This window comes from Neomonachus schauinslandi, chromosome 4 (genome assembly GCF_002201575.2).
Source record: "Neomonachus schauinslandi chromosome 4, ASM220157v2, whole genome shotgun sequence".
Lineage (NCBI taxonomy): Eukaryota > Metazoa > Chordata > Mammalia > Carnivora > Phocidae > Neomonachus > Neomonachus schauinslandi.
In genome coordinates, this window is record NC_058406.1 from 83,172,466 (window position 1) to 83,196,075 (window position 23,610).

At 38.5% G+C, this 23,610-nt stretch overlaps 1 protein-coding gene across 1 annotated transcript in view; it reads right to left on the reverse strand.

Annotated features, from left to right (window-relative positions):
* Positions 1-23,610, reverse strand: part of DBT (dihydrolipoamide branched chain transacylase E2) — a 47,941-nt gene that overhangs the window by 7,859 nt on the left and 16,472 nt on the right. Inside the window, exons 4-7 of the mRNA XM_021690026.1 lie at positions 19,627-19,808; positions 10,710-10,831; positions 4,386-4,602; positions 2,478-2,644 (exon numbers count right to left, since the gene is read on the reverse strand). Coding sequence (XP_021545701.1) covers positions 2,478-2,644; positions 4,386-4,602; positions 10,710-10,831; positions 19,627-19,808 — 688 coding nt within the window. The remainder of the gene's footprint in view (positions 1-2,477; positions 2,645-4,385; positions 4,603-10,709; positions 10,832-19,626; positions 19,809-23,610) is intronic.

Sequence of the window (23,610 nt, forward strand, 5' to 3'; positions counted from 1 at the left end):
CAAACAATAATAAAACAAATTCAGTATATTAAAAAGCTGGTCTCTCCTTGCTTCTAAACCGACGTCACCAGTGTTACATGTTTTTGTCACTTGTCACTCACATATTTTTAACTCTCCATTTTCCAGCTCTTACCCTCAGCCTACAGATCTGTTCCAGTTTTTCCAGGAGGGGAGGAGGGCAGATGGAACCTTTCCTTAATCTACCCTGAACAACCACCATACCTGCCCTCTGTGCCTATGCTCCATCTGCCTTTTACCAGATACTTTTAGTGTCTCTTCTTCCTCGATTTCTATTCATCCACCAAATAACTGGAATCAAACTTCTACCTCAACAATACTTTATTCTATCAGCTCTGGCTCAGGCCATTCATGACCTCTTAATTACTAATCCAATAGCCTGTTCCCATCCTAACTTTTGTAATTCATTTTTAAGTAATCTCCACACTCAACATGGGGCTCAAACTCACTCCCCCAGGATCAAGAGTCACATGCTCTACTGACTGAGCCAGCCAGGCGCCCCCATCACAACTTTTTTCTTCTCTCTTGGTGTGAGAGGATGAATGAACGGCCCCAATGGTTCATGCCTCTCTTGTATCCATGTCCTTTGGTGGTGCTCAGCGCAAACTGACTCTGAGCTCAGTCATGTGACTTGCTTTGGTCAATGAGACAAGAACAAACGTAATGCATCAGAGCTTGGAAAAAGTGCTGGAGCATTTCTGCTTCCACTCTTCATCCCTGCTAGTACTATGAGACCACATGCAGGCTAACATGCTGGGGAGCTGAGAAAGACATAAGGGAGAGAAACGAGTCATCCCTGCCAAAGCCATCTTACACTAGCCCACCCCCACCAACCTACTAGCTGTCTGCAGACACATAAGTAAGCTCTGCAAAGATCAGCAGACTGGCCCTGCTTGCCTATGGACTCATGAGAAATAATAAATGGCTGTTATTTCAAACCACTAAATTTGGGAGTGGCCTGTTATACAGCAAGAGATACACTTTGGCCTCTCGGAGATACTTTCCTGGTTTTTCTGTCGTCATACCACTGATCCCGTTCACTCTCTTCCACTGTCTTTGCCAAATCCACTTCTATCTACCCCTTAAACACTGACGTAAAATCTCTAGCCTTCTTTTCTTCTCATTTGCACACAATTTAGGGTGATTTCATCCACCTGCTTCAACGACTGTGTCTCTAAAAATGATTCTATAGCTAAAATACAGCCCAGATATCTCATTTATAGACATCTATTACATCTCATGTTCACAGACCAATCACTTAGTTGTTTGGGTAGCTACTGAAATGCTGGAGATAAAGAACAGTGTGTGCCCCACGAGCCTCAGCATGCAGGGAAGAGAAAACGGAGCAAACACTTGCGCACTGCACTGAGATAAAGTGCAAAGGGAAACAGGAATATTTAACTCAAACTGTGACAGCCACAGAAGGCTTCTGGAGGAGACTATTCCTGAACAGAATTTGGCACTTAGGATGTGCATGTATTTGATCAAAGGAAGAGGAGGCATTTCATGTGAAGTCACATATTCCAACAACTATGCAGGCTTAATCCGACCAGAACAGAGTGAGTGAGTGCCTGAGACATGAAGCTGGAGAGGTAGGAAACAGAGGCTTGCGATCCTATTTATATGCCAGATTCAGGGGGTTAGCAACTGACCTGAAGACAATGAAGGAGACCACTGGAAAGAATCAGGGCATAATATAGTACTTTCATTTATAGAAGATTTGTCTTGGTGCAGTATGCAGAAAGGGCTGGAGGGAAGCCACACTGGACTTAGAGACACCAGTATGCATTTTTGAGTAAAACAGACCAGAACCGGAAACTTAGCTTCTCCACTTAGCTATATATCCTTGACAAGTTTCTCAACTTCTCTAAGCCCTAATTTCCTTAAACGGAAAGTGGGAATAGCAATATCTGCATGTCAGGGTTATTCTGAGAATTAAGAGATGATGTATACAGCATGCTCAGTACATGGTCTGCTACATGATACCCGCTTCATAAATGGTTGTTAATATGAGCTAGACACTGAGCTGCTTATGGTCAACTGACAGTCTCGTTTTATACTGCTCGCAGGCCTAGAAACAATTCCCAGGACCCTCAATGTAAGTTTGTTGAATAAATGAAAATGAATACAGGTCAGTGATATGCAAGATCAATACCAAGTCTTGTTATTGTTCAAATCTGGATTTTGCTGGAGTGATCCTTTCAGAATTAAAGGCTTTATTTAACTGGCAAGACAACCCATTATCTAGCTCAAAGAGATGAGCTAATAAAATTTGATACAAATTTTAATTTTATAAATTCCTAAGAAACAAAGAAATAGTGCACGTGTACATTTTTCTAACTACATGATATGGTGAGAAGTAATATTTTTATCTAAATCCACAGTTAACATATTGCATATTTGCAAAACAAAATTCTAATGTCCTATTCAAGCCCTGTTTGAAATGAATGAAATCTCACCTTTAAGAAGAAGGGCATAAAGGTGAGTTTAATTCCACGAGCAAAAGCAATGGGTTTTAATTCTTCTCTTAACTTAACCAGTTCAGTAAGGTCAACTTCATCACAATATCCAAAGTGAGGTATCTTCAGGGCTGCAGACATGGTCTTGACCATTGCCTTGTGAAAGCCTGGAAAACATTAAGTATAATGAATATATATATATATATATATTTAAGATTTATTTATTTGAGAGAGAGAGCACATGCGCAAGTGTGCGCATGGGGGAGGGGGAGGGAGAGAGAAACTCTGAGCAGACTCAGCGCTGTGCATGGAGCCCAAGGCAGGCTCGATCTCACAACCCAGAGGCCATGACCTGAGCTGAAACCAAGAGTTGGACGCTTAACCAACTGCGCCACCCAGGCATCCCAAATTTACATGTATTTTTTAGTTCCTTCTTTTTAAGGTTTATTTATTTATTTGAGAGAGAGAGAGAGGGAGGGAGAGATAACAAGAGAGCATGCAAGCCCCAGTGGGCGGAGGGGCAGAGGGAGAGAATCTCAAGCAGACTCCCCACTGAGCCCAAGGTGGCTTGATCTCATGACCCGGAGACCATGACCTGAGCTGAAACCAAGAGTGGGACACTTAAGACACTGAGCCACCCAGGGCCCCTATATTTTTAAAATTCTTAAATCCTTTAAACCTTTTTACTAAAATTGAGGGTTTTCTTTTTTTTTTTTAAGATTTTATTTGACAGAGAGATAGCGAGAGAGGGAACACAAGCAGGGGGAGTGGGAGAGGGAGAAGCAGGCTTCCTGCTGAGCAGGAAGCCCGATGCGGGGCTCGATCCCAGGACCCCGGGATCACGACCTGAGCCAAAGGCAGACGCTCAATGACAGAGCCACCCAGACGCCCAAAATTGAGGGTTTTCTAATGTCATTTACTTTTTCAACTAAACTCTCCCTCTCAAGCCTACCATCTTCATTATGCAATTGAAAGACACTAATTCCAATGCTGGAGCACTGACTTCAGCATAGTACCCAGTGTCAAATGTAATGATATTAAGAGGTAACTGCCTTTAATGCTGTAGTATATAAAAAAATATGTATAAAAGGATGCAAGCCATGTATTTACTTACTGGCTTTCTTGCAAAGCCACACTTCTGAATGTTAATCATCCTAAGAGTTTATAAATAACAAATCAGAGCTAGTTATTTTGAAGCTGACTAAAAATTATGTTTGTAACATCCTGAGTCTTTAAAAAGAACAATTAGGGGCGCCTGGGTGGCTCAGATGGTTAAGTGTCTGCCCTCGGCTCAGATCATGATCCCAGGGTCCTGGGATTGAGCCCCACATCGGGCTCCCTGCTCAGCAGGGAGCCTGCTTCTCCCTCTGCCTCTGCCTCAATCTCTCTCTCTCTCTCTCTCTGACTCTCATGAATAAATAAATAAAATATTTAAAACAAAAAATAAAAACAATTATCAGTATATAAGTTTATATTCCAAGAAACCTGCTAACATATTGCTCTTCAGAAATTAGCAGTAGAGGGGTTCCTGGGTGGCTCAGTCGTTAAGCGACTGTCTTCAGCTCAGGTTACGATCCCAGGGTCCTGGGATTGAGCCCCGCATCATCGGGCTCCCTGCTCCGCGGGAAGCCTGCTTCTCCCTCTCCCACTCCCCCTGCTCGTGTTCCCTCTCTCGCTGTGTCTCTCTCTGTCAAATAAATAATAAAATCTTAAAAAGAAAACAACAGAAATTAACAGTAGAAATTGAAACATTTCCTGGAAAAACTATATTATTTCACTATTTAAAAAAGTATGATGAATTTGAACTTTCCCCTCAGTTAGAACTGAAAACACCATATTATATACCTGGATCTTTGAGGAAAATTTCCCCAAATAACTTGTAGTAGTGCCTTACATTACTGTTATTACCTTTTATGGGTTCTGTTTTATCTTTGCCTATGAATACTGGAGGTTTTGATATTGGTATAGGAATAGTTCTGTCTTTTGGTTTTGGTGGAGGTGGCACTATTTCAGCTTTTGGTGAAGGAGGTAATATAGCTCCAGTCTGCTTTTCCAAATAGTTGAGAATATCTTCTTTAAGTATTCTGCCATCTTTTCCTGAGCCAACAACTTCACTCAGCTTAATCTAAAAAAAAAAAAAAAAGACATTTTAATGTTAAAAATAAAAAAATAAAACCGATGTGGGAAACAAAGGCAAAAGAAAAATTAAATTTCCTTACTACCTTCAGCCCACTGACAAGTCCTTGAGACAGGCAGAGTGACATTCCTCTAGTAACTCAGCTGCCTTGATGTTAATACTTTGCTAAAGGCAAAAGGCAATCTTAGCTTAACATTATCCGGACCCCAGGATCCTGTAAATTGTTTTTAACATACAAAAATTCCTTTGGAAACTTCCTTTATCTCTACCCCTCAGATATATGTTGGCAATCATCCCCCAAGCACATGGTCCACTGATACACATCTGAAGGGTCTCATGACTAGGGTTTTATTAGTCAGTAATGAATAACCTTTTCCCAATAGCTAAACCCCTGAAGGTCCTGGAAACCTAGCTTCCAAAATTCCTTAGAGACTCACGCTATCCCAAACCCCATCCCAACTTGTAAGTATATAATGAGCCACTCCTCATGACCCCAGTGCAGCTCTTCCTGCCCATGGGTCCTGTCCCGAGCTTTAATAAAACCACCTTTTTGCACCAAAGATGTCTCAAGAATTCTTTCTTGACTGCTCTGAACCCCAACATTTTCCTACATCAAAAACTATCTAGAAATAAATTTATCCATCATTAAAGTCTCTAAATGGCATTTATTTATTTATTTGACAGAGAGAGACAGCGAGAGAGGGAACACAAGCAGGGGGAGTGGGAGAGGGAGAAGCAGGCCTCCCACAGAGCAGGGAGCCCGATGCGGGGCTCGATCCCAGGACCCTGGGATCATGACCTGAGCCGAAGGCAGACGCTTAACGACTGAGCCACCCAGGCACCCCTCTAAATGGAATTTAATCAATTGAAGGTAAAAATAATCTCTGCCCAATATAAATTTGTATAAGGAAATAACATTTTTATTATCTTAATAAGAATGCTATAAACTACAGTTACCCTCCGTATGTAATCATTTGTTACTTTTTTTATTAATTTGTTACTTTTGTATATACTGTTCATTTGCCCATGTGGTAACAATGCAGTATCTGCATTGTATATAATCCATACCTATGAAAACTTACATTTTATAAACAGTCAACTATTTTTAAACTTCTTGCATAGTTCTTATTGGATTTTTTTTTTTTTTTACTTTTGGAGACTATGTAAGATCGGAAAATTAAACACTATAAGCAAATGTAGACCAATGTTTCTGACCTTTTGTAGAGAGCTAGATGGATTCGCTCATGTCAAGCAGTGGCATAAGCAGTCAAAGGCATTGCAGCTAAGACCAGAAATCACCAAAACTAGTGCAGTACTAAGGAGACAATCTGTAAGGTCATGCAAACCTGGAAGAACCAGGAGCTAGTAGTCATTAGAACCAGAAGAGGCCTGCCAAGGACCAAGACTAATTAAACTTTAAAAAGGTTAGGCCTCTGTAGCAAACAGACTCTCCAGATGCTGACCCTTCCACATCTGACTGCATTAAAAAGGCAACTGCCACCAGTTTCACCCGACTGATTTCTGAACATAAGAGATCCTCCACTGCCCAAACATCGTAAGCAGCATGTGCCAAGCGCTGACCCAGACCAGACGGAGTCCTCACCTCAACCGTGCATTCAGGGACTGACTTGGTGTTTGGTGTGTTAACTTCTTACCCCTTACTGTATCTTGTTTGTTGTGTGACTTTATATTTGTAATTTGTTTTGTGTGACATGTATGAAGCCAAGTTAAATGCGTAGTAAAATGTCATTGAGTTTTGGAATCCTGAACTTGCTTTACAATTATGTTAACCTTGCTTTGTGATTGAAGAAAGCTGACACCATGGAAAGACACAACTCATGTACATGCCTTTATAGCATATTCGAGACAACTTGGCCATCACTAAACTAGTAACAGTTAAAATAATCATCATACAAAAGTTCTCTTAGTTTTTTTCCTCACAGTTGTTTAAGTACAAAACACTGAAATTAATTTTACTGAGTAAATTACTGTGAGTTTCTCAGCCCAAGTTAAGCATCAAATATATGTTTGTTTCTTTTGTTTTTCTTTTTAAAGATTTTATTTACTTGAGAGAGAAAGAGCATGAGCATGAACAGGGGGAGGGGCAAAAGGAGAGGGAGAAGCAGACTCCCCACTGGGCAGGGAGCCCAACAGGGACTTGATCCCAGGACCCGGGGATCATGACCTGAGCCAAAGGCAGATGCTTAATCGACTGAGCCACGCAGGCACCCCTTATTGTTTCTACATAATAATAAATGACATAATTCCACTTTCCACTAGATACTCATTGTGAGATTGTGATTTATAATAAGTATACTTTTGGTCTTCCTCCCCATTTCTGGCACAGAGCTCCTAAAACCCCTGAAAGGACCTCGGAAAAGAGGTCTCTTTTGTTATGTTAATGAACTTTTGAAAAGCCCTTAGGGAACTAAAAATGGAGGCTCCTTGCCAGGGGAACCAATCTTGTGATAAGAGGTTTGAAACTTTCAGTACCCCTACTCCAAATCTGGGGAGGGGTAGGAGGTTGAATCAGTTGTCAATGGACAATGATTTAATCAGTCATGACTATGTAATGAAGCCTTCAAAGAAAACCCAAAAGAGCTGGGTTTAGAGAGCCTCTAGGTTGTGCACACATGGAGATTTGGGGAGAGTGGCACACCCAGAGAGGGCATGGAACCACTATGCCTCTTTCCACATACGTTGCTCTCTGTCCCTCCACCTGGCTGTTCTAGAATTGTATTCTTTTATAATAAATCGGTAATCTATTTGGCTCAGGTCATGATCCTGGAGTCCCGGGATCGAGTCCCACATCGGGCTCCCCCTGTTCGGCGGGGAGTCTGCTTCTCCCTCTGACCCTCCTCCCTCTCATGCTCTCTGTCTCTCATTCTCTCTGTCTCAAATAAATAAATAAAATCTTTAAAAAAAAATAAAATAAAATAAAATAAATTGGTAATCTAGTGAATAAATGGGTTTCCTAAATTCTGTGAGCTGCTCTAGCAAATTAATCAAACCCAAAGAGGGGATTGTGGGGACCTCTCATCCATAGCCAATAGGTCAGAAGTACAGGTAATAACCAGGCTTGCGATTGGCATGATGAGTTGGAGGGGGGTCAATGGAAACTCCTGTCTGTAGCCAGCCGGTCAGAGGCATAGGTTATCACCTGAGCATCTCAAGTGTTGTGGGGGAGGGTGGGCAGTCTTGCAGGAATGAATCATTAACCTGCCAATTCTGACACTAGCAACAGACTGTGTCAGAACTGACCTGAATTGTAGCTACCCAGTTGGTGTCCAGAGAATTGCTTGTTGTTGTGGGAACCACCCCCAGCCCCAAAATACACATTGGAACTGGGTCCAGGAACCTAAAACGTTCATGATTCTCTCTGGAAACACTGTGATCTGGCTTTATTTAATCCCCTTCTATGTTTGGTACAGAGATAAAGTATTCTCATTAAATTTAATTCTGCTTAAATAAAAAGACACATAAGCTTAGATGATAGCCTCATACTTACTGTGTGTTTATTAATTTCTCAGGGTTAAATCCTGCATCATTTGTTAGTGCTTCTCTAAGGATGACTTCAGAAGAATAAAGGACTTAATATATCAAACATTTAGTTTATAACAAAGAATACTGAGGATTTAAATAATTTTTAGGTAATTTCAAATAACTAAATGACACTGGTTTTTAATTTTAAAACAAACTCAATTCATAAATATGTAAACTGCAAAAAAAGAAAAGGTAATTTATAGTAAGTAATCTAGTAATTTCTGGTAATTATACAAATCTTCTACTTATTATATACATCTTTAAGAAATGGTATAGGGGTGCCTGGGTGGCTCAGTTGGCTAAGCGACTGCCTTCGGCTCAGGTCATGATCCCGGAGTCCTGGGATCGAGTCCCACATCGGGCTCCCTGCTCAGCTGGGAGTCTGCTTCTCCCTCTGACCCTATCCCCTCTCATGCTGTTTCTCTCTCTCTCTCTCTCTCTCTCAAATAAATAAATAAATAATTAAAAAAAAAAAAAGAAATGGTATAGGAAAGCAAAATCATGCATTGTTACAGGTAGTTTTGCTTTTTTTTTTTTTTTAAGATTTTATTTATTTATTTGAGCTACAGTGAGAGAGCGAGACAGAGCATGAGGGGGGTGCGCGGCAGAGGGAGAAGCAGCCTCTACATGGAGCAGGGAGCCCGACGTGGGGCTCGATCCCAGGACCCTGGGATCATGACCCGAGCCAAAGGCAGACGCTTAACGACTGAGCCATTCAGGTACCCCAGTAGTTTTTCTATATAATTAAGAAAAACATTAGTAAAATACTTTATAACTTTCAAAGTAATACATAACATCAATCTTTCATCTCATGCCCTTACCAATGTAGTGTTCCACATTATTTCTATTTTCTATTATGCTAAATAGTCTTCATATTTGAACACATTTAATCACTAAATAAATTTTCATTAAGGGTTTAAAACATAATTTACCCGGGGGCGCCTGGGTTGGCTCAGCTGGTTGAGTGCCCCGACTCTTGGTTTGATCGCAGGGTCCTGGGATCGATCCCCACGCTGGGCTCCGTGCTCAGGGCAGTCTACTTATCCCTCTCCCTTTGCTCCTCCCCCTGCTCTCTCTCTCATAAATAAATAAAATCTTTAACATAATTTACCCAAGCAGGGGCGCCTGGGTGGCTCAGTCGTTAAGCGTCTGCCTTCGGCTCGGGTCATGATCCCAGGGTCCTGGGATCGAGCCCCGCATCGGGCTCCCTGCTCCACGGAGAGCCTACTTCTCCTTCTCCCTCTGCCTGCCACTCTGCCTGCTTGTGCTCTCTATCTCTCTGTCAAATAAATAAATAAAATTAAAAAAAATAAAAAAATAAAAAATAATTTACCCAAGCATATCCCTCATTTTGAACCCGTATATGCCTTCTCATTTTGACTATATAAAACACTTGGAAGAATGTATCCTAAATTATTTCCTTCGGATAGTCTCCCAATGGTAGGATAAGTGACTGAAGGGATATGAACATTTTAATGACTCATTACATATTTCTAAAATGTACGCTTTTGTTTTTTCCCACTGTAACTTAACTACCTCTCTCAAAAAACAGACAAAAACCCTGCATTATGAGGTGTAGTGCAAAGAACCCAAGTTTGAAAAAGAACAGATGTGTTCAAATCCCCAGTTCAGCTACTTACTTGATTTGAGGCAATTAATCAACTTCTCTGCCCTTTCTCATTTGCAAAATGGGGATAATCCAAACTACCCTGCAGGATGGCTGTGAGGATTAGAGAGAATGTGTGTGTACACAGTGTCTGACTCATATATGCTTAAGTAATGGACGCAATCATTGTTGAGGCAGTATATCATGATTAAGGGTACTGGTTTTGGAGTCACAGAGCCTCAATACAGAATCCTAGCTCCACCGTGTTAGCTGTGTGACCCTGGACCTGTTACTTCACCTCTCCAAGTCTCCAAATAGCCCCCATAACTTACAGCATTACTGTAAAAATTAAATGAGATAATGTGTACACACTGATTTCAGTACCTGGGAGCCACCTAGCCCGGGATAAGCACAAATGACTGACTGATAAGAGGGAAGTCAAAAGGCTGGTCTCCATGTCTCAAGTCAGTACAATTTCAATGGTTTTCCCTAACCCCACTGGATCAGATAGTTGAGACCACATGCTTGCCCAGCCCATTTCCCTTCTCTTCCTTTCTCTGTCTGCTTCCCTCATTCCCAGAAAAGTTGTTCCTTCCCTCAACCAATCCATCACATGCATCCAAATCCCTGTCTCAAGCTGGCCTCTAGGGGACCTGATCTAAGACACTAGTATTTACAAATGTGCAATAGATGGTAGCCCTGACTATTATTAGGCTCTAAGGAAAAATAATAAAACCACACTGCTCAATTAATGTAAGTAGTAAGTTTGCAATTTCTTGTTTCTCACTGGTGCTTTTCTGCAACAATCACTTTTTAGTAACATACATTATCATTTTTCTCTAACCTCACCTTGAGCCATCTCTTCATGGAATAGTTGGCTAACTTTTCATTGATACAAATGCATATTTTCTAGGTAACCTCACACTTAAATATTAAGACAACTCACATTGTTTTCCATTGCTAGGCGGCGAACTGCAGGAGTTGCCAGTGTTTTTTGGCCCTTTATCTCTTGGTGTGTGTGTTCATCATGCGACACAGCAGGAGTTTCAACCACATCTTCTTCTGAATCTGGTCAACAAGGTAAAATTTTACTCTTTAGTTGAAAATATTAAAAAATAAAAACAAGCTTCATGGCTTATAATATATAAATTAATTCAACTTAAAAGATATAATCAAAAGCATACTAGTCAGGCTACTTCAAAGTGGGAAGACACAACTTCACAATGGGAAACAAACGGGGCGGGGAGGAGGGGGGTATTGGCACCTAGTGCTGTGGAATGTTTATTATTACCTGGTGTTTACTTCATTTCTGTTAGAATCATGCAGCAGCTACAAGTTAAAAAATGAGAGCTTCTTCAATAAATTTTTAAATGTTTTATATTTTAAACACTTCCCTAATAAATTTCTCATTTATACTTACAAATAGTATAGAGTAAGAATCAAATGTGAGGCAAATGACATGAAAAAATCATATAAAAAATCTGTGACAATCTTAAAACGCTTTCCTAAAATAATAAAGCATGTAACATTTTTCTCTGCTTTGAATATGGCTTAAGGAAGGCTGTGGAAGATTTTATTTTCATGGCTAATGCTAATTTGGTTGGTCTATTCTCTAAATCTAGATAGATGAAAAACTACCCCAGGCTATTAGCATGTATTTCTGCAACCAAAAATAAAAAAGTTTTTGAGAGCATTTAATTGTCTGATACTTGGAAATCCATGCTGTACAGCAGAAATCTCTGTGGTAATGAATGAATTAGAGACTAAGCCTCTGAAAGCAGGCAACTGAATTTGCTCTGACATTCCATTCAAAGCAAGTAACAATTCTTCACTGCTGTACCTATGGAAAGATAATCTCGTCATTCCTCCTCACTGGTCTATGAACTGGCCCAGTGGAGCTCTCTAAGTTCCCCTGAGGGTGAGGAAGGCAAAACAAAACAAAACTTGTATTGAGCATGTAGGGTAGCAGAGTATGCCACCCCAAACATGACACTTTTGTATACTGATTATTTTGAACTGTAGGCACCTGAAAAACAGCAAATGCGGGGAAAGGCATTCCCTAAACTCTCATGTGCCTAAAGACAGATCTTCCAGAAGGAACTCAACTGTCATAAATCCCTTCCCCAGGAGTTTCATCCACCAGGGAAGATTGACTCCCATCATAGGAGGGACTAGAAATCAGCACTACACTCAAACTTTGGCCCAAATTGTCATACCTCCCATCTGTTCTCTAAGGACCCATTCATCTTCCTGAAAAACTATTTACTCTCCCCTAAGAAGCCAACATCCCACTTCCTCATTCCCTATCAAAATGATACTTAAGCCTAAACTCTAAAGCCACCTCTTTGAGTTACTCATCTTTCCCTGGGTGTCTCCCATGTGTAGATGAAGTATACGTGTTAATAAACTTCTATTTTTCTCTTGTTAATCTGTCTTTTATTATAGGAAGTCTCAGCTAAGAACTCAGAAGGTTAGTGGGATAATTATTTTTCCTCCCCCACAAGGACCTATTATATGTCAAATACTGCACTACATATGCAATATCATAATTTAATCTTCACTCCAACTATGTAAGATAGGTGTTATTATCCCATTCTATGGATTAAAAAAATTTGACACTTGAAAGGTGAAAGGACTGGCTTAACTTCTCACAGCTAAGAAAGTGAAGAGCTGGGATTCATTCCTAGGGCTGCCTTGCCCCGTGCTGTTTCCATTAGTTCACGACCCTAGTAAATTTTCTTGGCGGTCACAGAAGCTAGAACACAGCTCTTATTGTTCAAGGTATAGTTTTGTTGCAATTTGAGAAACCCTGTAGTATTGTCCACATCTGTTAAAGTTATTGGAGAAACCAGTAAGAAAGATGAGCATTAGGAACTAAGATGCAAAAGGAAACCAAGGGGATTCAATTGTAGGAATTCCAAATAAAACCTGAATTAATGTGTATTTGCTGGAATATGAGAAATGTATAAATGCCCAGAAATACCCAACAGTTATATATTTCCAAAAGATCATTGAATTTACTGTTACCTTTCTGAAAAACATTCTGATATTACATTATATATTATTTGTAGTAGTCAGGTAGTTGTTGGAAGAAAGCTCTCTTTAGCACTAAAATACCACCTTACTACACAGAACTTTAAATCATTTTCTAAGTTTTTTTTTTTTTTTTTTTAAGATTTTATTTATTTATTTGACAGAGAGAGACAGCGAGAGCAGGAACACAAGCAGGGGGAGTGGGAGAGGGAGAAGCAGGCTTCCTGCGGAGCAGGGAGCCCGATGTGGGACTCGATCCCAGGATTCTGGGATCATGACCTGAGCCGAAGGCAGACGCTTAACGACTGAGCCACCCAGGCGCCCCTAAGTTTTTTTATACATATTTTCTCCTTTTATGATCACAACACTGTTAGAGGAATGCAGTGCATATTTCTCAATTTTACCAATGTAGAAACAGACTCTAAGGGGCGATGGAGTTAAGGCTAACCTAAAATTTCATAACTCTCCCCCAAGTAAAGTGATTTTCAGGATTCTAGCACTATACTCTAATATGTGGGATTTTATTCTTCAGTAGTGGATTTAGAATATACAGTTTTAAAAGCCTTACTTAAACGTTTAAAAAGAACAAAATGACTCTGGTAAATAAGCACTTTTTGTCATGAAAACTGTCAATGTTGCCAGAATTCCCCATGTGATGCAAATTTATAATAGAACTATTATTTCAGATTAACTAAATAAGAAAGTAATTTGAATCAGTAAAAATATTAAAACTGAAGTTGCAATATTCTTAGGTATTTTAAGTACTAAGTAGTCAATTAATTCACTTAATTGGGGAAATTCTTGTAGAGAAAATGTTTTGAAATACTAAAGCACTCAAGGGTGTTTGAAACAATTTGTTTTCATAAAAAGTTTTAAACTTTTTTCTCTGCAAAACTGCTTAGGAAGACCTTTCCTTGTAGAACAAATGTAAACTTTAGTTTAGGTCCTAAATAAATGATCGTAAGTTGAGAACTGATGATACTCAAACCAACGAGATCCCACTGCATTTTCTTTTTCACATCAAATTATTGGAACAGCTAATTCAATCAGTTCAGTCTACAACTGGCTGAACAAAAACTAAGTTATAGCTACCGTTCATGCCCACTTACTATGCCCAGGCATTACACTCTGCAATTTATGTATTTAGTTTAATTAAATGACATGCTATATTCTTAGAATGGTTTTATGTCAAAGTTTTTTTTTTAAGATTTTATTTATTCATTTATTTATTTGAGGGGGGGGAGGGAAGCAGAGGGAGAGGGACAAGTGGACTCCGTGCTTAGCACAGAGCCCTACGTGGTCAAAATCAAGAGTCAGACACTCAACCAACCGAGCCACCCAGGCACCCCTGAAAGAGCTTTTCTTTAACTCAGAACACTGTATTAATCCTGGTAAACATTTTAATATTATAAATTCTTTGTGGGGTGGTGCGTGAGTGGTGCAGTTGGTTAGACTTCTGCCTCTTGGTTTTGGCTCAGGTCATGATCTCAGGATCCTGAGATCGAGCCCCATGTTGGGGTCAGCACAGAGTCTGCTTCAGATTTTCTCTCCCTCTCCCTCTGCCCCTCCCACTCATGCTCTTTCTATCTAAATAAATAAATCTTTAAAAAAATAGATTATAGACTCTGTGGGACACCTAGTTTATGTTGCTATAGCAGATTTTCATAAATATGCATATGAACAGTGCTAGAAATTCAGTCCCAGTGTTCTAGATGCAGAATGGAGCTGATACTCATAGAGTAGGCTGAAAAACCAAAAGTCAGATGCAGAATTGTATTGTTTCCAGAATAATAAATGTTCATTAGCATGTTTTTGCAGAATCAAAAAAAGATTCTAGGCTATACTCAATACCCTCACTTTAGGAAGGAGTAAAACATATACAGTTAAAAAAAAAAAACAACTAATGATTCCCCTCATATGATTTTGAGAAGTTGGTATAAAAAAGTTCAGTTATTTAAAGAAGTGAGGAACCATCTTACTTTGTGAAATAGACTAGAGAAAGCCAGGTTAGCTGTAAAAAGAATGCATGGCAATATACTTAAAACTGAGTTTCCAGCAGATAACACACTGAGACATGGACTAGCTTTGATATTATCTTGATAATATTAAATAACTGGATTTCAACTTGTAATACATATTTTTTAACAGTATATGTCTTGTAGTAAATGTGCTGCTGAAGCGAGCACAGCAATATATGCCTTCTAAATGTCACACATACAAGGTGGCATAAGTGAGTCCAGTAAGCTCTTTTCAAGTAGAGGTCTATCTACAGTTGAAACACTCACAGGTAGGACTTGGACATCACAAATAGTTTCCCTTCTCAGAATTATCCTGATACTCTGGCCTTGAAAAGCAGACAACACCACCATGTTACAAAAGACAGTACCACAGAATATCATTTAAACAAGCACTGGAAGACAGGATTAATTTCCAATACTACTATTAAGATGTCTAGTTTTGATCTCTTATACCCTTGATAGTTCTATGCTATAATTATTTTCCCCCTGTAAAATGGAAATAATGTATCTTCTAAAAGATTTCTTGTTTGGTAATTTTCTATAGTACAATATAGTATAATTACAGTATAGCATAGTATAATACAGTATAGCAGTACAGTATATAGTGTAATTCATTTTACTAGCACTAAAGCAAAAAACAATATAAACAAATTGAATATTATTACAAATTCTTGCTTAAGAGGTATACAAAATATTTAGAAACCTTTCCCATTTCTAAAATTAAAGAGAGGCATATATAAATGTCTTATTAAATTGAATCTACTGTTCCATAGGTTTGCTTATATATAGGTTATGATTCATAGTTTATTCTTATAGTAAAAAAATACAATAAAACGTAAATATAAGAGCAAAAAGGTATACATGCAAAATAAAACTACAATGTAAGATAATTGTTCAGATTACACTCTGACTAGCAAACAAAACAGAATAGCTAGCAAATGATCAGCTCTTTATGAGGAATATTAACAGATAATTTTTATTCTGAACATAATCTAAGCAATCTCATTTTTTTACAGACATACAATAAACTGCACATACATAAAATATAAAACTTGGTAACTTGAAATATGTATATACCCATAAACCATCACCACAATCAAGATAAGGAACATATCCACCACCCCCAAGAGATTCCTTATACCCAGGCAACCACTCGTCAGTTTTTGGTCCTTATAGATTAGTTTGCATTTTCTAAAATTTTATGTACATAGACCATGCAGCATGTTCTCTTTTTTGCCTGTTTTCTTTCACTCAGCATACATTTTTGAGATTCATTCATGCTACATAGGAGATTAATTTTTGTGAAACAATTCTCTAGAAAAAACAACCCTACCCTGAAATAGTTCGACTTTGTATTTTGCTATATAACAAGACTTATTAAGTTGAATCTCATTGGAAATGCCAAAATAAACTCTAAAACCAAACAATAAAAACCCCATAAGTCTCAATTGTTTGCTTGTTCATATAAATAATTCACTTTTTTGGATGGCTTAGATTAGTATCTAATGTGGTCTAGAGCACTTGACTGGGTGTTCTAATTTAATGATATCCATAAGAGTGTTCAGCGTCTTTGCTTGTCTCAAGTTGTGCCCAGACTGATGCTCCCTGGTGGTCTAGTGGTTAGGATTCAGCGCTCTCAGTTTGTGCCCAGAGTATAACCCTCTTGCCTTTTTAGGTCCTAATTTAATAATAATAATAATAATAATTTATTTTTTTTTAAGATTTTATTTATTTATTTGACAGAGAGAGACAGAGCCAGAGAGGGAACACAAGCAGGAGGAGTGGGAGAGGGAGAAGCAGGCTTCCCGCACAGCAGGGAGCCCGATGCAGGGCTTGATCCCAGGACCCTGGGATCATGACCTGAGCCGAAAACAGATGCTTAATGACTGAGCCACCCAGGCGCCCCAATAATAATAATTTAAAAAGTCACTGATCCATCAAAATAATTTTGTGTTTCAGGTAATTTTAAAAGGTAAATTCTTTTTCGTTTTTAATATTCCTAAATCATGCCTTTCAATAGAAATTTGGAATCAAGATAATAGGAAGCACCTCTACTACCTAGATTATGGTCTCTTGTCCACTCCACATTAAAAGGAACAAGAGCCCTGAAGAAATGGATAATTCCAGATCTCGGGTAGGGAACATACAAGGTGAGTCCCAATTCTCTTCTCATGCCAAAAGGAAGCTTTTGAAAATTAATAGGGTCATGTTAAAAGGACACACAGAAGCCACCCTGAAAGGGTCACTCCTATTAACAATTTCAGCATGAAAAAGAACGATTATAGTAGATTTAACACAGCAAATCAACTGAATACACACAAAGAGAAAGCTGGAAATTTAGTATCACTATTAAAAGAAACGCCTTGGTAAGGGAAAAGAAGCATTTATTCTGTCTTTCCAGTAGGAACTGTATTTCAGAGTAACTAATGGGTCCAACTGATGAGGGTGAAGCTCCACTTTACAGAATAATGCCAGCTAATAATGTAAAAAGAATGACAGAATCGAAAAATCATCATTCCACAACCCCTAAAGCAAGTGCTGATTTAGGCAAGCATTCTCAAATGACTATAAACTATATAATGCCAAAGTAACTTTCAGGTCGCAAAAGGTAAAACAGAATAGCAATGGAGGGGCAAGGGTATCATTATCCTAATTCACTGTTTAAACTTAGCGTCACCATAGCAGGTCATCCAGATGTTATGTGTGTCTCGATGTGAAACTATATGAAGTACACAATGTGATCCATGATGTATTCTAGCCTAATATTTGACTTGAACCTAGCCTTTGAAACTTGCTTCCAGTTTACAGGAACTATAAGAATGGTAAGAACAAGCCAACACCACCATGAAGGAGCAACAAGACAAATCCCAAAGATGTGACATTTTGCAAAACAAATGACACAGTCCTGTCCACAAGTCAGTGTCACGAGACAAAATGGGAAAGAGTATGAGTCATGTGAAAAGAGACCATGGGCCATGTCTAGTGCCATACTGGACCCCAGTTTGAACAAACCAATTGAAATTTCAAGGACATTTTGGGGGCAACTGGGGAAATTTAAATACAGTCTGATTATCAGAGAAAATGAAAATGTATTGTCACAAAAATACATATCTAGTTAAGCAAACAGATTAGAATACAGTAAGCACAATACACTACTTTGGTAAAACTACTTCAATGCATATGTGTGTGCTTAGAAAAATATCTGGAATGATAAACACTAATGTGTTAAGAGTGGTGATTTCTGAGTAGCAGGAATGTTTTCATTTTCTTATTTTTGGTTTTCTGCATTTTATAACTTGCTACAATGTGCATATCCTACTTTTATAGTAGAGATTAATAAATAATAAGAAGGCTTCAATAGGCCATCTTCCAACTTTTGGAGGCAGCATGTCATAGTGTAAAATATTCTGGACAAAGACAGGCCATCGAGATCTAAATTTGGTTCTGTCACTGATCATTGGGCAAATAGCCCAACCTCTATAGGTTTAGTTTCTTCATTTGTTAAACTGAAATATTCACAAGTAAGGATAAATAAAATAATGGTGAAACTTTTTATAAACTGTGAAGTATGACTGTGACATTAGGTGTTGCTGTTGTTATTAATGATAGAGTCTGTAGAACTATGAGTCAACCAGCCACCGTAATTCAGACTTCTTCTGTACTTTTGAATTACACTACTAAAATGTCTATTTCAGCCCTGAAATATGTGAAATATTGCTGGCTTAGGGTGGCATCACAAAACTTATGCCACGCCCCCCCATCCCCCCCAGCCAATCCCTGATGGCAAAGCTGTTTCCTAGATGACGTAACTTTAGTGTATCACAACAGTGCCACATAAGGAACTTCTGGGGTAGAAAGCCAGCAGTTTGCCTTCACTGGGAAAGCCTACTGTTTTAGTTTTCCTCTGAAACATTTTCACAATGGATTCACTTTTGTCAGGACATCTACTGCTTCTAAGTTCCACGGTCGCTGCTTCTTCTGAATGCTACTCTCTTCACTTTTCATTATGATTTTCCTTCTTTTCTCTTCCAGTTCTCTTCAGGAACTTTGGCTTTCATAACCATTACCAATGAGAGTGTCAGGTTTTTTTTTTAATATTTAATTTTTAATTTTTTTTTTTTTAAAGATTTTTTATTTATTTATTTGAGACAGAGAGAATGAGAGACAGAGAGCATGAGAGGGAGGAGGGTCAGAGGGAGAAGCAGACTCCCTGCCGAGCAGGGAGCCCGATGCGGGACTCGATCCCGGGACTCCAGGATCATGACCTGAGCCGAAGGCAGTCGCTTAACCAACTGAGCCACCCAGGCGCCCTAATTTTTAAATTTTTAAAAGTAATTTCTATCCCCAACATGGGGCTCAAACTCACGATCCAAAGATCAAGAGTTGCATGCTCCACTGATTGACTTAGCCAGGCACCCCAAGTGTTTTTGTTTTTGAATCAAAGGCAAACAGAACGATCCCACTGTTACATTTAATCCTGCACATGCTCCAGTTTTTGTTTATTAGTGACTAGGATTCAAGGCCTGAATTTTTAATTCCTGAGAAAGTCTGTTGATTCTTTGAACACCAAGGTTTCCAGAAGGCAGGCCTCCAGATAAATTAAGTGTTAATGTATATGTTTCTAACATGGTTACTGGTCAGAAGATAATCATGCATCACAGAGGATCTTTATTATTTTCCTAATTTCAGCTTTTAAACCACCAAATTAAATCCTTTAAGTTATTAAAAGTTAACACCTCTTTTAATTGGTACCCAATAACAAAAGGACAGCAATAATCAATTTGGCAGAATAGATGAACACATTTACAATACCTTTTAAAGCTTCCGTTTCTATGTCTACTAATGGCTTTCCCACATAGGCAATATCGTCTAGATTATAATACAGTTTTTTAATGACTCCATCATAACGACTAGTGATAGTAACAGAAGCTTTATCACTTTGAACTTCACAGATGCTATCAAACTGAGACACTGTATCTCCTTCTTTTACATACCTAAAAGAAAAAGACACAAAACACTTTTACATGAATAATTATAAGTATATAATATTAATCATCCTAAAAATGTAAATGCTACACCGAATTAGATCAGTATCCATCTAGTACATCATTTAGTCCCAGATGGTGCACCGAAGAATGTTTCAGAAAAAGACTATAAATGCTTCCAGAATCTCCTTGATGTATCCCCAAGAAATACTAAAAATTTAAAAACCATTCATAGATCTAAAGTCCAAAAATTTAATTACACTTTCAGGTGTTATGCCTCACCCATATCTTGGGAGAAATTCTAAAAATATGTTTTTAAAATGTTATTTCCTTTTATTATTTTATATTAGCCTTCATCAAACTTTAAGGTTTGTCTATTATTCTATAATTAAGTCCAAAAATTGGTATCTTAAATGCATATTCTTTGTAATTTCATGAATTTTGGATTGAGTTCTCTCAGTCTTTCCTTCTAGAATTATTTTAATCTGTCCTTGTATATGAGTCCCTTTTTCTCCTTAATCATCTTAGGTATGCTTTATAAGGCTCTTCTAAGTATTTTTTTTTTTCTCCAGGTTTTATTTATTCATTTGACACAGAGAGAGAGAGAGAGAGAGAGAGAGCACAAGCAGGGGGAGTGGCAGACAAAGGGAGAGGGAGAAGCAGGCTCCCCACTGAGCAGGGAGCTCAGTAGCCTGACGTGGGGCTCAGTCCCAGGACCTGGGGATCATGACCCAGCTCCCCAAGACAGACAACCTACTGAGCCACCCAGGCACCCCTGGCTCTTCTAGATATTCTTAGCAAACAGAACAGGCGGAATGGACCAAATCTGAAATACAACATATAATTTTTATTCTAATACCATTCTTGATGTATCTGGCACATTTCTGACTTATTACCACCATTCTTCATTAAGATAATTGTTCAGTCATTCTTATTCCTTGTCTTCCTGTCTTAATCAGTTCTCAGTCCATAATAAAACATCACCCATGACATAGCAACTAGGTTTAAAAGCACATATAGGAGACTTACACTTCTAGAATGGTTGAATAAGGACCTCTGGAATTCTGCTCCTCTATAAATGCAACAAGTATACTGGCAAAAGTTGTTAAAAACTGACTTTTTCAGAATTCTAGAAATTACAATAAGGCTTACAACAATCAAGAAAGACCTATTCAGGAAAAGTGGCTGAAACTCATTAAAAACAGCTAGTTTTATTTTTTTTTTTTAAGATATTTTTTATTCATTTGAGAGAGAGAGTGTGTGAAAGGGCGAGCACAAGCAGGGAGAAGGGCAGAGGGACAGGGAGAGAGAGAGGCAGACTCCTCGCTGAGCAGGAAGCCCAACATGGGGCTCAATCCCAAGACCCTGAGATCATGACCTGAGCTGAAGGCAGACACTTGACTGAGCCACCCAGACACCCCCTAGTTTTATTATTTTCACTTCTACTCTCATTCTTCTTTCCTCAGCTCAGCATTAGTCTTGAAAATCAGCAGCCTTACTGCCATAGTAAGGGCAGACCCAAGTTTGGAGTTCCACAAAAAGCCAAACTCCCGGAGAACTGTCACTGTTTGAAATGTTGGGCAGCTCTCTGGAAAAATTCCATCCACAGAGCTTATTCTTATTTGACCTGACTCAGCTCCCTCAGGGTGTTTGCTGAAAACAGTCCACAGCAATTAAAATTATGGCTAGCTGAGGCAATGATAAAAGTTAGGGCAAACAAGAGGTTCTTAAAAGGAAGACCTGTGTAATAAGGTGTTCATATATCTTACCACATATCTGCCATATTATTTCATGTAAAATATCCAGTTGTCAACAAAAAATTACAAGACACGTAAAGAAACAAAGTATGGCCCGTGTAGAGAAAAAAAAGCAGTCAATGGAAACCATCCCTGAGGATGCCAGATGTTAATTAACAATAATTAGTGTTAGTAATTAACTTTAATTAAAGTTAAATTAAATCAACAATTAAATATTCAAAGAACTAGGGGCGCCTGGGTGGCTCAGTCGTTAAGCATCTGCCTTCGGCTCAGGTCATGATCCCGGGGTCCTGGGTTCAAGCCCCATATCGGGTTCCCTGCTCGGTGGGAAGCCTGCTTCCCTCTCTCCCACTCCCCCTGCTTGTGTTCCCTCTCTCGCTGTCTCTCTCTCTCTGGCAAATAAATAGATAAAATCTTAAAAAAAAATAGATAAATATTCAAAGAACTAAAGGAAACCATATCTAAACAATTAAAGGGACACAGCAGAAAATGATGCCTCATCAAATAAAGAATGTCAATAAAAAGATAGAATCTTTGAAGAAATAATGGTTAAAAACTTCCTAAACTTGATGAAAACATTAATGTACATATGCAAGAAGCTCAACAAAGTCCAAGCAGTATAAATTCAAAAAGAGCCACACCTAGACACATCATAACCAAACTGTTGAAAGACAATGAGAAAATCTTAAAGTCAGCAAGAGAAAACCACTCATCAAGTACAGGAACTCTTAAAAGACTAACAGATGGTTTCTAGTCAGAAACCATGGCCAAAAGGTGGTTGAATAACATACTCAATGTGCTGAAAGAAAAGAAAGACTGTCAGTCAAGGATCTTATATCTAGCAAAGCTATGCTTCAAATAATGAAGGAGAAATAAATACATTATCAAATAAATTAAAGCAGAATTTAAAAAAAAAAGATTTTATTTATTTATTTGACAGAGAGAGACACAGTGAGAGAGGGAACACAAGCAGGGGGAGTGGGAGAGGGAGAAACAGGCTCCCAGCTGAGCAGAGAGCCCCATGTGGGGCTCGATCCCAGATCACGACCTGAGCCGAAGGCAGACACTTAACCGACTGAGCCACCGAGGTGCCCCAAAGCAGAATTTTTTTTTTTTATGTTATGTTAGTCACCATACAGTACATCATTAGTTTTTGATGTAATGCTCCATGATTCATTGTTTGTGTATAAGACCCAGTACTCCATGTAATACGTGCCCTCCTTAATACCCATCACCGGACTAACCCATCCCCCCAGCACCCTTTAAAGCAGAATTTTTGCTAGCAACCTGCCCTACAAGAAATGTTAAAAGGAGTCCTTCAAGCTGAAATAAAAGGACAATAGACAGCAACTCAAATCCACATGAAGAAATAAAGAATACTAATAAAGATAACTACATAGGTAAATATACAAGACACTATATTTTGTTTGTACCCCTTTTTGATTCTGATTTACAAAACAAGTGCATAAAGCAATGCTTTAAAAACTGTTGATGGGCTTATAACGTTTAAACATGTAATACATATGACAATAATAGCAAAAAAGGAGGGAAGAAAGGAAAGAGCTATATTGGAGCAACGTTTTTAATGTACTACTGAAACTAAGTTGGTATTAATCCAAACTACATTGTTTTTTACTAAACCACAGGGCAGCCACTAAGAAAGTAACTAAAAAATATATATAGTAAAAGAAACAAGGAAATTAAAATGGTACAGTAGAAATATCTATTTATCATAACAGGAGGCACTAATGGAGAACTACATGAACAAAAACCACATAAAACATATAGAAAACAAATAGCAAAATGGCAGATATGAATCTTACTTTATCCATTACATTAAATGTAAATGGCTTAAACATGCCAAATAAAAGACATAACCTGGAAAAATGGATTTCAAGAAACGATTCCACTATATGCTATCTATAAGAGACACAAATAGGTTGAAAGTAAAAGGATGCGAAACAATATATCACGCAGGATGGGAAGATGGTGGCAGAGCAGGAGGACCCGAGGCTCATCTCGTCCCACAAATACAACTAGATAACTCTCAAATC